Source organism: Toxotes jaculatrix, chromosome 11 (assembly GCF_017976425.1).
Source record: "Toxotes jaculatrix isolate fToxJac2 chromosome 11, fToxJac2.pri, whole genome shotgun sequence".
In the NCBI taxonomy this organism is placed as follows: domain Eukaryota; kingdom Metazoa; phylum Chordata; class Actinopteri; family Toxotidae; genus Toxotes; species Toxotes jaculatrix.
The window spans coordinates 23,754,693-23,771,116 of NC_054404.1; the positions used below are offsets into that span (position 1 = coordinate 23,754,693).

The window sequence follows — 16,424 nt, forward strand, 5'->3', positions numbered from 1 at the left end:
GGTAGATGGTTTAAATGTTGTGAAACTATTCTGCAAATACTTTTACTTTTCATACTTTTATTACACATTGCTCATGATACTTCTGTACTATTTTGGTTTTGAATTAAGGGCCATTACTTGAGTTCCATTATAAACGAAACTTACAGTGATGGAAATACCACATTGAGCTCTGTGCAGTAATAATACCTTCCAACTACAGTAGACGGCGCCACAAGACAGGAGAGCGAGCATGTGCAGGAACGAGAGAGGAGTCTGTAGTTCACACCACCGCACCTCATCATCCTGGTTCTCCGGCTCTATACACCTGCAACCTCTCCTTGCAGCCCTCCTCCTCTTCCTCCCGTCCTCCTCCACGATGGTCGGACAGCGTTAGTGCGCAAAGCGGCCGGCATGCAGTTGGAGAGAAACCGCCCCGCCAAGCCGGCCAAAGGCTCAGCCGGAGAAACGTGCAGCGTGATGCTGGAACAGCAGTGATATAGCAGACCGGGTGGATAACGGAGCTGCAGCATGGGCGTGGAAGAGAGGCAGAGCCACAATGAAAGCGGTGTAATTCCACAGACATTGGAAGGGTGGGTTGGGGAGTGGGTGGGGGGACCCGAGTAGCCTTTGGATCAGAGTTATACTGAGTGTATTTTTGGAGTTTGGGTTTGGTGTCTTGTTCGCTGAAATTCACCAAACACTGCACTTTTTCCTCCTCCCTGCCAATTACCGCTGGAGTTATAAAAGGATGGAGAAAGGCGCACTGTCCGAAAACGCAGAGACTACGGCGGAGGACATCTCCAAAATACGGGATGAGGAGCTGCTGAAGTGGGGCAAAGAGGAGCTGGTGCGGCGGCTGCGGAGGGCTGAGGCAGAGAAGAGGAGCGTCATCGTGGAGCACGGCAATCTGATGCGGGAGGTGAACCGGAGACTCCAGCTGCATCTGAACGAGATACGAAGTTTGAAGGTGAGATGGGTGAGGGGGTGGCGGGTGGGGGGCAGGTTGTGCCAGGTTCCCTGGGGGTTTTGCATCGAGGCTGTAATGAGCATGGTGATGTAGAGCTCTACGTGAGACACGAGGCCTGATGTCATATGGCCAAATTTAAAGATAGTCAAATAAGGTCCAGATGGTCACTAAATAATCAGGACAATGCACATGGGAAATACAGAATGTATGAAACTATATCTGTGTAACATCACACTCATCCAGCATAGGAACACCTGCACACCTGCTTAATCATGCAGTCATCCAATCAGTCAGTCATGTGGCAGCAATGCAGTGTGTTCACATCAAACATCAGAATGACTCTGACTGGGCCGTGATTGTTGGAGACAGAGGGGGTAGATGTGAACTGATGAAACACTGACTGGCTTAAGATTATCCCCAATTCTATAACACAGTGTTGTAGGGTTGTAACTAAGGACAATTTCATTTAGAGCTGAAATGATTGTCATGTAATGATAAGCAATTAATAGGTAACTATTCTGACTGTATTTTTCATCTCACTCACCAAATGATCAGTCCTAATAGATATGTGCATGTGTTGCTCTCTTCTGTTCCTGTCTGTGTGTCTATGTAAACCAGGACGTGAATCTAAAACTGCAGGAGGACAACCAGGAGCTGCGAGACCTGTGTTGTTTCCTGGATGACGACCGGCAGAAGGGGAAGCGGGTGTTACGGGAGTGGCAACGTCTGGGCCGCTACAGTGCCGGTCTGATGAGGAAGGAGGTGGCTATTTACCTGCAGAAGCTGAAGGAGCTGGAGCAGCGGCAGGCAGAGGTCGTCCGGGAGAACCTGGAGCTCAAGGAGGTGTGCTTCATGCTGGAAGAGGACAGGGCTGCGGCTGTGACCGAAGGGGTAGGTGGTGGTATGGGTGGGCAGCTTGGCCCCAGCTGCAGGAGCTCCATCGACAGTCAGAGCAGCTTGTCTCAGCTTGGCGGAAGTGTCCCAGTGCCTGGCCTCTTGCGAGACGTTGGTGATGGGAGCAGCACCTCTAGCGTGGGGAGCACAAACAGCCCTGATAACCCCCACCACAAACCCCCTCCCCAGGGCTCCAGCGTCATTCCCGGATCTGAGTCGAGCTGTGTTTCGTCAGAGCTCCCCCACAAACCAGGAAATGTGTGTCAATCAATAAACAGGAGGCACAGCACCACCTCAGAGTACCACACCTTCCCCCAGTCCTGCCGGCCACGTGGGGGGTCCCTCACTAACCTGGACCCTCACAGGCTTTGGGGACACAGCCCAGAGAAGCACAGCAAGTCTCCCACCAGGCTACCTTGTGACTCCCACCTCAAACCCTGCAGTTCCGACCTACTGGCCCAGAAACAGCTGCTGATGTCAGGGCAAGCACCACCTGGCTGTGGGAAGGGGACAGCCAAGTCCAGCCCAGACCTGAGCCCGAGATATTGGCAGGTTAACACAGCAGGGGCAGGCCGTGGGAGTCCTGAGGCCAAGCAGGCAGCAATGGGGGTGACTGAGCACCTTAGCAAAGGGCGGGTGATTGTGGGGAGTCCTGAGTCTATACGGCACCACTTTGACTGTCAGCACAGCCCTGGGGCGGAGCACAGCAAGGGGAGGTGTAACATTGGCTTCCCCGGCAGGGACGGGGATCAGAGGAGGGCAGTGGGGGAGGAGATAGCCCCCCACCACCACCAGAGTCTGTACAACGGTAGGGACAGGGAAACTTTTATCCTGAACTTCAACTCCTTCATGACCCAAGAAAACATTAGGGGTTGACCGATGATCAGCCTGACCCATTATCCGATGCGTTTTTACAGTTAGTGGAATTGTTTTTTTTATCCAATAAATTAATGTAGAAATGTGCAGCTTTGGCTCTGATGCAGCCATCTCTTCCTGTCTGTAGTTATCACTCTATAGTCCTGTATGCATGATAAGTGTGTGGTGCTATTGAGCTGTAGTGCATTGTACAGAAATTTGTAATTTAGTCTAATTTAGTCACTATGGCAGGTGTCCATAGGCTTAGTGTAGCAGTAGTTTTGTGTTGGTTTGTATTCTTAATTTTAACACCGAAATTACCTGCAAAAGTAAATCAGTTCCAAATTTTGGTTAACAGCCTCTTTGATTACTAATGATCGGTCACATCGGTCAACCCCTAAAAACCATGAGGAAATTTACATTTCAAGTTAACCAGAATATTGTTTTAAAATCTCACTGCTCACTATGGACAGAGATGTCTGTATGTAGAGATGAACAGTTTTACCTTGTCCATCAGCAAAATGTGTCTCAAATTATTCTTTTTGAGAAAAGACTTTTTTCCTCACCCAAATCCACAGCTCTGCTCAGCTTTAGGTTCACGGTCACCACAGAAAAGGCTTTGTATGCTACATTTCCTGTGGACAGTGGACAGATGCAATTAATGAGTAGCAGATAAACAAAATGGAGCATTTAGTTGCTAAAGAGCCAGGTATTTATAATACCGCATATTTACAAAAACATAGTGACATTTGTGATAGTAAACAGTATGATAGTTTAATTGTGGGAGTTCGGGAGTTGTTGTGGAACTGTGATTGTCCTCTTTGATCGTTGCTGGCAAACCATGGAATAATACAGATGCACACAAACAAAGCATAACACGTCCAATCAGCTTACCCGGGTGGTGTTTTCAAGAAAGGGGGATGGAAGTGCGTGGGTGATGTGTGTTGTAGGGGCTCTAAACCGGGCTATCCAACACTTCGTCAAGGGCAGCCTGCTTCTGATCTTTTATGTCCCTATACATCTTGACTGCCTCTCTTGTGCCTGAAGATTTTGGGGCAAGCTGAGGTGCATTTGTTAAGGGCACCTTCCACTCCCTTCAATCTATGGGGGAGTAGATAGGATAAGATGATGGTCACACAATAGCCTAAAGCATTAGTCTAGTTGCGCACAGGATACAGTCAGCGGATGGTGCAGGATTCTTGACGAGGGCTTTTAAACGTGGTATCTATGGGTGATAAATGTAATGTCTGGGCCCCCTTCACACTTCTCTGTGGCTGTCAGATAAGTACAATGAATTTTTATTAGGGCTTACAATTGGATTAGTATTGAACATTTAGCAGTTTGAGCATTTGGTGTCATTCTGGAAGACCAGAACTTGCCTGATGCCTGTCGTAACTTGTGAAATGTTCCTTATCTTCACCTGTCTGTCTTCAGTGATTCTGCTGGCACACACTAGCCACCCCAGGTCCTTACCAAAAATATCAATGTTAACATACTTTCCTGCATCACTTGTGTGAACTTTTGTCTGCGTTGACTTTCTATGTAGAAGACATGGCTCATGTCTAGGCATGCTGTGTTGTTTGGGATCTCTGTGTAGGGCTGCTTAACACCATGTTTGCCGGCTCAATGGAGGGTGTTGGTGATTGTTGCCCTCTCTGCATACTGCTATGTGTGCTATCCCATGTAGACCTGTTGGCCTGGACATGGGTTGTCATCAAGCCATAGCACACCTGTGCCCACCCTGAGGACCCATCTGCATAGGCTGTAACCATGCCATGGATAATTAAGTTTAAGTGTATTACTTTATTGATGCCTCAAGCTGGGGACACACCAAGTGAACAAAACACACAAACAAGCATGCACATGCACTAGATACGCTGGGACAGAGGGCTGCCTAGTGAGGCGCCCAAGGAGCTGGGGTGGATCAGTGCCTTGCTCAGGGGTATCACCACCCATATCTGTTGTCCCTTGGCCGAGGGCCCACCCTTAACTTGCTGTGCCACCGCCGCCCCCAGTTGTTCTCATGAACAGGGTGGTGATTTGCTGATGGTGGACGCAGTGTTGGTTCACTTAAGGTTGTGGTAGTGGATGACTGCTTGAAGGCTGGTGTGTCCATTTTGACAGAGGTGACTTGTAATTTTTAATTACCCAACACAGAAATACCACTTAAGTTATCACTTTCAACTTTCTGCAGAATCACTCAAATAGTTGAACTGTATGTTCAAATAACAAGAGCTGTATGACTCATCTCCCTCTGCCTTAGGCCACAAACCTATCCATTCCTATCATTCCTCATACTACATGGGCCTACAAATGCCATACTAGCCCTTACACTGATGGCCAAATCTGAATGCAACCAACATGCCAGTGCAGCAAGTCATGCTAAATATCATTCTTTCCATCATAAATGGCCTGTATGAGGACTACATGCAAAAAAATCATCATCAAATCATTGTACACACATACCAAATAAGACAAACCCAGTAGTGACTGTTGCAAGCAGCCATTTCACTGATTCAGCTACATGGAGATGTAGTCTCTGCTGTTGCTCACAGCAGCAAAACATACATAGTGAAACATACACAGAAACAACACATACACAGACTTTACAAGCATCGCTAACTGAGCAACCAGTTAAGAGAGAAAACCACTTCACCAAATCCACCACCAAATCATGCACAGCGTCAGTCAAATAGTTGCCTACTAATGGTTGTTAATAACTCTTACCATTAGAAGAGCATCTTCCTTTTGGACTTTGTGCAAGAAAACTTGTTAATTAAATCCTCAAAGTCCATTCCCCTTACCAGTTTGAACAGTAGGGGGCGCACAGACACCTGCCTCTGTCTCATTCTTCATTCTCTTAAGCTGAGAAAAGAATCTCTTGTCTTTGCGGCCGGTTAGGGGTTAGGGCAGAGATAAGATCAGCCTGAGTGCAACAAACATGCTCGGGAAAGTAGCCTGGAGGCCATCACAGGCTCTGTCGGTATTATTATCACAAAAATAGCCAAATAGTCCATTCAAATCCCTGTGTGCATCAATGTGTTTTGCAAGACAGGGCAGCAAAATGTCAATAGTCACATTGTAGGTTTCCACCTTGAATCATAGATTCCTGTTCAGCATGGCCTGGACTCTCTGAGTGATGCCACAAACAAATGCAGTGATTCCAGCAATGTGCAGTATCTAAGTATCCCACAGATTTGCAATTATTGCAGTCAATTTGATCAAGTTAACAACAAGTCAACGGTCACTTCGCATCTAATTGAACTGTGGTTTTTTTCTCAAAGCTTTGGTGGACTCAGCTCTACAACATCTAACACTGGACAGTGGTTTTAGAGTTCTGTCGATGTCCCCATCCTCGTTGGTTAAATTACTAATTTCAGTGCGGTGCAAAACACATGCAGTGACTGAAGTAGGTCAAAGAAATTGGTCATATCTTTACAACTACTGTCAATGCTGTTTACACTGACAAGTATAAACGTCCAGCATACTGGGTATTTGTTCTTGAAGGTTGCAGGACCTTGAGAAATAGCCAGTTCGCTGACGTGCTCTGTGATGGCTCCCCACAACTCAAGGCCTGTTGAGGTGGTAAAATCCTCCAGCGGCTGCTGCTGATCATCCAGCCTACGTGTGATACGTGTGGCTCACATTAGCCGTTGCATCTGTCTGAGCTGTATCGGGCGAGCAGATGTTAGTTTTGCTGCTAATTCAAACGTTAGCCTTGCTGCAAGCAAAGGTATTAGCTTCACTGTTAGTGCTACCTGCTGCCGGTGGTGGTGCCGTCTCTCTCAGTCTTTTGGTGCCCCCCATTGGCTGGTGCCTCTAAGCCGACTCGACTGGCTGCCCATGTTCTGAACATTCATGTTGTTGAGTCAGACATTCACCTACGAGATAGAGAAAAGAAATGATAATGACATCTCCATGACCAGTAAGCCAGCACAGTATCTGTATCACTGACTGTGTGCCAATCAAACAGGCCTTACTGAACGTCCCCTGGTAAGGAAGGAGGTGGAAGAACAACTGAATGGATCTGTTGAACCCAGAGGTGGGCCACAGATTCTGTGTGAGTTGAACTGGTAAATGTTCCTTATTTCACAGATTTCACATTTTAAGGAGGAAGTTCACCTCTGTCTCAGCCTCACCTGAGGAACAGTGACCACTGCTTCTGGTCTCTTTGGGTTTGCTGTGAGTTTTTTGTGTCCCTTCCCTCTTGGTTGCCAGTTTGTGGTCACTGAGCCTTTACTTGGTCAGGATCTGCCTCTGCTCTCTGTCTCTGTCAGTTCAGGGGAAGCAGGTGTTGCTGCTGCAGGTCTCTGATGTTGTCACAAGCTGATATCGTAAAGGAAACAAGTGAAAGACTCTGACAGTGACATTATGCAGATACACACATGGAATGCTTTGGCCTTGGTAGGGCTACTTTAAGTGTGTTTTGGTCAATCCACTCACCCTAACACTTGAGAAGTGACATGTTGTTTGAAAGCTCTCAGTATCCTGATTCTGTCCGTCCCTGTGCAAAGCATTTTAGGATCCCCAGGGGCTGTTGACACAGAATTCACCGGCTATTTTGATTCCAGCTTCTTTTTTAACTTATCAGTGCAATGATGTGTCTGGTAGACAGTGACTTTGGTGTGGCTGCATCCAATTTTCCTTGTCACCACAGCAGACACACACTCTCTCAGTGACAGTTTATTTTCACAATCATCGTAGCACAGAGTGGCCTATCCATGTTCGTAAATGACTGTGAAGCTCTTCTACAGTATACATATGAATTAAAGACAAGGATTCAGGCAGACTGACATGCTGTATCTTATGTCACAGACATGAAGGAAACAAGGTGATGATGGGTAACAGGAAGTGACAGGTATTATCCATGACAGGAATCAAAGGGCAGTCTCTTTGGAATAACTAGCTGCAGAGAAGCTTATTAAAAGACAATCAAACCGCCAGCCAGTGGTTTGAAGTCACACACACACACACACACTGTGGACTATGAGTGCTGCCATTAATTAGATCATTGGTTATTTTTGTTCATTTCTTTGCAGCTCTGATATCTGCTGGCTGCTGCACCAATTCCTGTAGGAGTATAAAACTTTGGGACAGGTAAGTCTCACACACACACACACACACACACACACACACACACACACACACACACACACACACACACACACACACACACACACACACACACACACACACACACACACACACACACACACACACTTCTGTCTGGACACTCGTTGACATAATGCATTCCCTAGCCCCTCACTCTAACCTAACTCTAACATGGACCCTAAAACAAAGGCCCTAAAAGACCTATTTAAACATGGGGTCCGCCATTTCGGCTCCCACGAGGCTACAAGAGACAACCAGAACAAAAACAATTCACCCTGCAGCAAAACTTCAAATGTACTAATCCCGTGAGAAAACTGCAGACCGGGCCTGCAGCCAGACCAGGTGAGCTGAATGTCCCTGACGACCAAACTCCACCCATCAGGCTCTTGCAGAGAGACAGAGAGGTCTGCTCAGAGGGAGCTGTCACAGACCCTCACCCCAGTAACAATGGGAGGCTTCAACTACATGCCCACCCTCCTGCGCAGTACAGATCTTACGTATTTCTCTATTTATTATGAATTTTTAATGAATGAATGGTTTTCCACTGTGACATGGATTTTTCATGCCACACTAAAAATCAAATCACAACACTGAGAACAAAAAGAAGAGGTGCACTGGACCTCAGCGTTGTCCAGCAGAGGGCAGCACAGACCTACCGGTACTGAAAACAAAGCTCATAACAAGGTGAAAGAGACCTTAGTCATTTTTAAGGGGGACGTTCAAAACTATAAATTGTTTAGTCACAGCGTTGGTGGCCACAGACAGAGCAGAGAACACCAGCCGACTCGAAGGGTGCCATTTTTCAATGGCGTAGCCAGTTGTCCTTAATACAACCATGGCTGACATGAAGTGATGGCAACCAGGACAGTTTCCTGTGGGCCAGTCGGCTGTAGGGACGCTACTGTCTATACCAACAGACCCTTAGAGGGACATGAAGGTCTTCTGGCTGTGGAGTCTTGGTCAGATTCGACAGATAATCTGGTCCTCAAGGTAGACAGCCACAGCAGAGAACTAGTCCTGAGTGTGAGACTACAGGATGGAGTATTGGAGTTCTAATATTGCTGCTGATTACAGCAGACAGTCTAGAAGGCTGTTGCTCAATAGTAGCATGAGAAGTTAAAATCTGATGAAATGAATATTACATTAAAACTAATGGTGGACTTGCCGTTATGAATTATTAATACATCTGTCATTGATATAGACACTCAGTAACACATATAGCAATACTTTATATTCAGTAAACTGTTAGTGAGATTCATCTGAGGGCTGCTCGCGCTCACATTATGCACTGAAACGTGTTTCCATCTTGTTAATCTCACCATTAATATCCACCCATCTTCTCACCCCTCACTGTAGCAGCATTGTTTACAGCAGTACTGTCAGCGGTAATGCAGTTTCACCCTTAAACTGCAGCAAAATGAGTTACCTAATTAGTTGTATTAGGTAAAAAAAAGAAATACAAATGAAATCTACTGGTGTCTAATGCTTCCTCCCTTCCACTGCAGCAACAACAGAAAAAGTTCTTTCAGACACTATGGCTGCTGGCGTTGCAGTCCCTGCAGTCTGTACTTGATGGGTGCTGAACCTGGAGCATGGATCATGTAACACTTGCACTGATGACTTTGCACTGGCTATCAGTGCTTATAAGGCTTGGAATGGATTGGCTTCCCGTTTCATTACTCCATATACACGCTATCACGTCCTTCACGTTTTCTTGATCCTGGTTCGTTGACAGTTTTAACAGAGAAGCTTTTGCTGGTACAGCTTTTGATTTCTCCTTCTTTGAAATAAACCTCCACTGCACATTTGTGTAACCATGCTTGGTTGAGGTTTTGCCAAATCCAGGCTGAGAACACATTTTTCTGTGTGTAATAGCCTCTTCTAATTTCTCTTGTTTTAATAATTAACTGCATTCCTCTTTAGCAAGTTTTAACCCCTTTTGGTCTTTGTAAATTCCTGACTCCAAGTGTGCAGTGCAGTGTGCAGAGACTGGCTGATGGGTGATGTTCACTTTAAATAAACTGAAGCTGAAGTTGTTTTACGTGTTGGCGGTGACGGTGCATCTTACTGTTAAAAAGAACGGGCTCTCTTGCACCTCTGCTTGTGCTTTGCATTTAGTTTTGGCCTCTCTCTGCTGCCCTCTGCTGGACACTCGTGAAGGTGTATTGAAATGAAATACACCTCTGTTTTCTAGGTGTTGTGGTTAAATTTTGGAGCTGCATGGAAAATTCATGTCACAGTGAGAGACAGTTCATGCAGTTGTTGAAAGCAGAAGGCTAAATAAACAAAGGTAATTTAAAATATTTTTCATTTCATTCTAATAGTAAATACAAATCAGATCTAAATGACAATGTGTGTTGTATTTCACTTTGTCTGTACACACACACATATACATGCATCCACTTACAGTAATTGCACTGTTTCCCTCATGTCTTTCAGCTTTGATGCCTCCTGACCGTGATACACCTCGTGATCAGATGCTGCTGTGAAAACACACACACCCCCAAGAGAAAAGCAGAGGGTTGGTAGTTAGTTATCGGATGAAGGGACGAGCAGATGGATGGATGATCGATATGACATGAAATTGAAAAAGAGGTTGTGAAGTGTGTGGGAGCCAGTGAGTGAAACAAGAAAGACAAAGTGACATAACCATGGAAACACTTGAACACTCTCTCTGCCTTGTGTGCTGATGCTGCTGCTGATGATGCTGCTGCTGCTATGCATTTCCCGTGGACCACCAGACAAGACTGAATGTCACTGATGGAAAGAGGCTCATCTCTGCAGAGCAAAAAGAAGAGAGGAAAATAAATAAGACAGACGAGAATCTTCATGTTGCCAACAAAAATAGTCCTACCTCTGTGGAAAGACAAAGACCTTTTGGATGAAAGAAGCTGTATATGAGGAATTACTCTGCCTGCTAACACTGGAGGTTACAGCCTCTTCTCTACACAATCATAGTGCCAGTGATTATTTTACTACTGTCTATAAAGGACGTGTAGCTAATCATAGTAACTACTTTTACAAAGTCCCTGTGGACCTGGAATTAAAGCACAAAAAGGATTTACAGAGTAATTTTAACTTGAAGAAAGATGTTGTCTCAGTTGTTTAAAGGATAAATCTGATTTATTACAGCCTGGAATAGCTGAAACCTGGGAACACAGTGAAATCACAGGGCAAGAAACATAAGAGCATAGGCTAGATTATTTAAACCATAGTATTTGGAGGTAAAACTGGAAGCAAGCACACCCAGAGTGATGGTGGTAATGTCTCGCACAGTCTTATCAGAGCTGTGTACATATTCTCACTGCTGTTGGCTAACAAGTTTTTCACCAGCTGAACCATTAAAAGGCTTTTATTGTGAAACACTTTAACAGATGCAACAGATTTGTGACCCAGACTAGCGAAGCTTCTTCAGCAGTGATATTATAAGAAATTAGAAATAGACCCCCCCCCCCCCCCCCACACACACACACACACAAAGAACACATTCAGCACGGATCATTTAAAAAGTCAAAATAAATAGATGAGATGCAGGTGATGCAGGTCACAGGCTCTGTGTGTTATTAGCACGCCTCCAACACGTTGTCAACGGGAACGATGCCTTTCAACGTGTCGTCCTATCCTGTGGAAGCTGAAGCTTGCCTCAAGTCCGCCCCTCTTTCTAATGAGAAACAGCAGTAATGACAGCCGTGTATTTTAGTATCCCAGGCTACAGTTGGCCTACGAAACTATAATGGACAGTTTGGCTCTCCTGGGCAGGTAAAACCCATCTCAGCTTCTTCCCGAGTTTTCATTGTTTCAGAACAGGGATCATGGCCAATACGAGGAAAACAAGCCCCAGCTTTGTAGTAAACTGGAATTATCCTCTAAAGACCTCTGTCAAGCAGATGTTTTTTTTTTTTGTCTTGGAATTACTGTGTTAATACAAAATAATCGAATTTGACACAGCAGTTATGGTCACAGCTAGCATGTACCTCCTGTTTGAAGAAAATAAGCCAACTGGAGAAGCTGACAAGTTGCATAGTTGCCATACAGATTGTTCTGTGGCTTCTGTGTAAAACTGTATTCCTTTGTAGTTGTGGGCCTTTTACCCCAGGCTGCCGTGGTTTATAGGGTTACACAGAGAACATGAGGGGACGTGTGAGGGGGAGTTTAAATACGTTCTTGTTTAGGGGAAAGGAAAAGGTTTGCTAATCATCTGCTCCTCGTTCAGCTTTCGTGTGACGGTCCATTCCTATACCAACAGTGTTGTATCAGCGTTCAGTCATATATTTGGTGCCTGTATGTGCGTGTGTGTGTGTGTGCGTGCTTGTCATTTTCCACACTCCCAGGTATCTAGTCATGGACAGCATGGCCGATGATAGCACAGCATGGTAAGGAGGACAAAATGGAAACTTTTCATTTGGCTCTGATGGAAAACATTATTCATTTCAGCGTTTCCGATAATATCTTAAATACAGGGAGCTAACATTCATTTAGTTTTCAATGATCAGAGGAAAATATCCTTTTTTTTCTGTTTTTTTTCTCAAGTTTTAATATAAATTGTTGTATTTAAGCATTAATAGAAAGAAAATATTTTCAGGTTGTTGAAAGTCCTCCTCTGTTAGAGACGTGTGTCTTCACCACAGGACACAGACCCGTGGAAGGCTATTTATGTCAGAATGTTCAAAGTGTCTTTGGATGCAGAGTATTTGCAGGATTTTCCCCCACTGGATCAAACGATGGAGATTGTGCGTCTGTGGTCATAAAACTGGATGCCTGGATGTGCAGAAAATGTGACCATTTTAGCTGATCCATGCACAAAGAGGCTCACAATAATATGCACACACATATACAATTATCCTAAATACATATTCTATAAGCTCTTTATCCAGTTTTTTCTAGATTTGGTGGATGAAACAAGAATGGAACTATAATATATTATAACAAATATACAAAGACCTTAATGTTTTTAAAAGCCAAGAGTAGTATATCTGCTTAGATTTATAAATATAGAACTACAGTTATTATTTTTGACTTCTTGGTATTATGTATATTATGTATTATTCTATCCAGAGTTGTATGTCTAAGCTAATAAAGTGTCTTTATGTAAAAACAACTCCTTTTGCAGAAAGTGTTCATTGTACCTATGTGCTTTTATTGGATGTACACGGACAGACTGTAGACCAGTGATTCAGGAACCCATCTCCTTTTTCAGTACAATTAAACGAATCAAACTATTTAAAACTTATTTTATGGATTTTTTAAAAAAAAGCAATTTATATTGACTGAATGCGTATGAGTAAGTCCTCATCTGCAGTAAAAAAAAAAAAATCTGATTGATTGTTTTGGTAAAAAAAAACACTCAACACAAGGTCTACTTACTAGCTTTTTTCCAACTGCATCTCATGGTCTTCATCAAGGAGTAGAGCCGGCCCGCCGGGCATCATCGTGTGCTGCAATTACAGTGCAGGAGTCAGATGACAGCAGGTGGTCATATAACAACCGTAACTATCACCTTAATGTAATGAAGAAAACAGATAAAATGAAGAGAGAGCATTTCACAGATCCATTCCACACACGCACTCTTGTTTTAGTGTTGATTTAACTGTGTGATCATTTTTTGGAGGATGTAGTTTGTGCTGCTGTTGTTGTTGAAATTTACTGTGTTAAACTGACAGGTGTTTCTATTATTTTGTCCACTTCATTTATATCAATGAATGTAGGGCAAAATAACACAAACACGTCTCTACACAAACTTCATCTTTCAGAATCAACAACAGCTCTCTACACATTTTTTTGGGATGATTTGCATGAAGCAGTGGTCGTTTGTGGCACCGATTAAATAACAGCAGGGACTCTGAAGGTGTTGTCCAGGTGATGGTTCCAGTGTAGCACGGCGGCTCTTTATCATTCTGTTAAATGGGATCAATTCAGGACACAACTGCTGCCATTTAATAAGTGCAAGTTAACCATCATCCCTCTCTCTCTCTCTGCTCTGTGGAAGCACGCTCTGTTTATGCTGGCCCATCAATAACATTACTTACTGTGTATGTTAATGGGAAGCAGATCAGATCAGGCAAGTCTTTTATTTATTCATTCAATTACAGCAGTGATATATGTGTGTGTTCCTCTTTGTGTGTGTGTTTGTGCTCTGTGAACAGTGAATAGATTCATTTCTGGCTGCCTGGGGAAAAGGTTCCCTGTTATTTAATGGATACCATGGCAAATATGCATCACTGCACGCACGCACGCATACACACACACGCACGCACACACAGCAGAGAGGTTGAAGGCCTTATTAAGGTGTCACTGTAAACACTACAGCATACAGTACCAGTGCAGTGCAGCAGTGTTGGGCTCCCCGTGTCTCTGTCAGTATGCCAGAATACCCAGTTCCTCTGTGACTGTCCGTGCTGGTGAGTCACCCTGTCTGCTTGTCCATCTTCTTCTGTCTCCTGTCCCTGTGTCTGACTGCCCCCCATCTGCTTTCACACATCTCACGGTTTCCATAAAAAAGTGTTGTGAGTCACAGAGAGGGTTGACAGGAAGGACAGGAGGGAGTATAGCTCTGTTCCAACGGGGACAGGAAACCTGCAGGAATGCTTTACATCAAAAAGAGAGGAAAGAGAGCTTAGGTCTTACCAAGTTTAAAGTCCAGTGGAAATTACATTAATTCATCTCTTTTTGTTGTAAAAAATAATGTACTGTAATGTTTAATGTACTGTCAAAAACGATTTCAGGGAAGTATTAGAAATACTGTGGAATGACAGACAAAGCTGCACACTTCCACATACACAGCACATGCACTATACATACTATAGTCGGGGGTATGCGTGAATGGATACATAACACACATGCACCAGAAAACATGATGCTGACGCCCTGACAGCAAGAAGATGAAGACGAAGGTCTTTGTTTGTTGTCTTTGGCTGCACAACGTGAAATTGTACAAGTCACTTAACAAGAGAGGACCTAAGTCCTCATCTGCAGAAAAAAAAAAAAAATCCAATTGATTGTTTTGGAAAAAAAAATTCAACACAAGGTCTACTTACTAGCTTTTTTCCAACTACATCTCATGGTCTTCATCAAGGAGTAGAGCCGGCCCGCTGGGCGTCATCGTGTGCTGCAATTACAGTGCAGGAGTCAGATGACAGCAGGTGGTCATATAACAACCGCAACCATCACCTAAATATAATGAAGAAAACAGATAAAATGAAGAGAGAGCATTTCACAGATCCATTCCACACACACACTCTTGTTTTAGTGTTGATTTAACTCATTTTTTAGAGGATGTAGTTTGTGCGTCTGTTGTTGAAATTTACTGTGTTAAACTGACAGGTGTTTCTATTATTTTGTCCACCTCATTTGTATCAATGAATGTAGGGCAAAATAACATGAACACGTCTCTATACAAACTTCATCCTTCAGAATCATCAACAGCTCTCTACACATTTTTTTTGGGATGATTTGCATGAAGCAGTGGTCGTTTGTGGCACCGATTAAATAACAGCAGGAAGGATGGGGGTTACAGCACATAATGTCTATGTTACACATGAAACAAGCATCCAGTTGAAATCTTTCCACTCAACAGAAGAGACCGACGTCAATATAGGAAAGATTATTTTGAAGAACAGCAGTTCTGTTAATACTCTGTTGTGTTTCAGCTGATGTACAGATCACGGGCAGGCTGATGATGACTGAGACTTACAGGAAAACAGGCAGGTACAGGAATGAGAACAGCACAGGCAACAGGCAGGTGATAAGAACTGGAGTCCACAACACCACGAGCATCAGTGATGTACAACATAATACAATCTGGCAGGGAGGAGGAGGTGGAACAGGCAGGTTGAAATACTTGCTGGATGATTGGGAAACTGGGAACATGTGTGTGAGTGGGTGGGGGAGGTCAGGTGACTGAGACGGGAGGGAAAGTTGGAGGGACGGCTGAGGAATGAGAGACTGTGGCTGACTGACTGAAACACAGTTTGCTTTAACGTGCAAAGCTCCATTTACTTCCACTGCTGCCAGTTTCCTTTGGGCACCATTAAATTCCCTTACATTTCTATAATTTACAAAATGGGTTTGTTCTAAAATGTTTGAGCAGTGGTTTATACGATAATGTATTTTGTTCGTTTTAGAGGTGGTTTAAAGTCCTACATGAGGCTCCCCCGTTCCCCTGAGGCTCATAAATGACATGAAGTTTCTTCAGTGCCGGATTTTGTCTGTAACAACTTGTGCCGTTTTTTTGATAAGGTAAATAAAACAGACCTTAGAAATGAGTTCATTGGAACCAAATTAAGAGCCACAACACTGAAACAAAGGGTCAGTGACAAATGGCCATTTTATGACAGGATGTGATAAACATGATCTGATAAACTGTCCCACACTCCCAGGTGTGGCTAGAGAGTGAGGGCTAGAGCTGCGTTAGCTTGTCAGCTTCATATAACTACAAACATATCAACATTGTCAGTGGTAACAATGTAAAAAATATTATAATAAAATTTTTTTTAACCAGTAAATTTTATTGTATATGACGTATTTAGATGATTAATACTGAAGCGTCAGCATGTTAGTTTATATACAGTTTCACATAGAGATCAGATGATTAATGGGAGAAGAAAGAAGAAAAAGTTCA

General features: G+C 43.9%; 1 protein-coding gene across 1 annotated transcript; it reads left to right on the forward strand.

Moving 5' to 3' along the window:
* The first annotated feature begins 727 nt into the window (after nucleotides 1-727).
* Nucleotides 728-16,192, forward strand: LOC121189281 (coiled-coil domain-containing protein 85A-like). Its single transcript, XM_041049237.1, has 4 exons — nucleotides 728-946; nucleotides 1,565-2,648; nucleotides 7,735-7,792; nucleotides 16,183-16,192. Exons 1-4 carry the CDS (start codon nucleotides 728-730, stop codon nucleotides 16,190-16,192), a joined length of 1,371 nt encoding a protein of 456 aa, XP_040905171.1.
* Nucleotides 16,193-16,424: the final 232 nt, after the last annotated feature.

Coding starts and splice junctions, on each gene's coding strand:
- LOC121189281 (XM_041049237.1), top strand. CDS start 728: ATGGAGAAAGGCGCACTGTCCGAAAACGCAGAGACTACGGCGGAGGAC. Junction 947..1,564: donor ACGAGATACGAAGTTTGAAG/GTGAGATGGGTG, acceptor TATGTAAACCAG/GACGTGAATCTAAAACTGCA. Junction 2,649..7,734: donor CCACCAGAGTCTGTACAACG/GTAGGGACAGGG, acceptor ATTTCTTTGCAG/CTCTGATATCTGCTGGCTGC.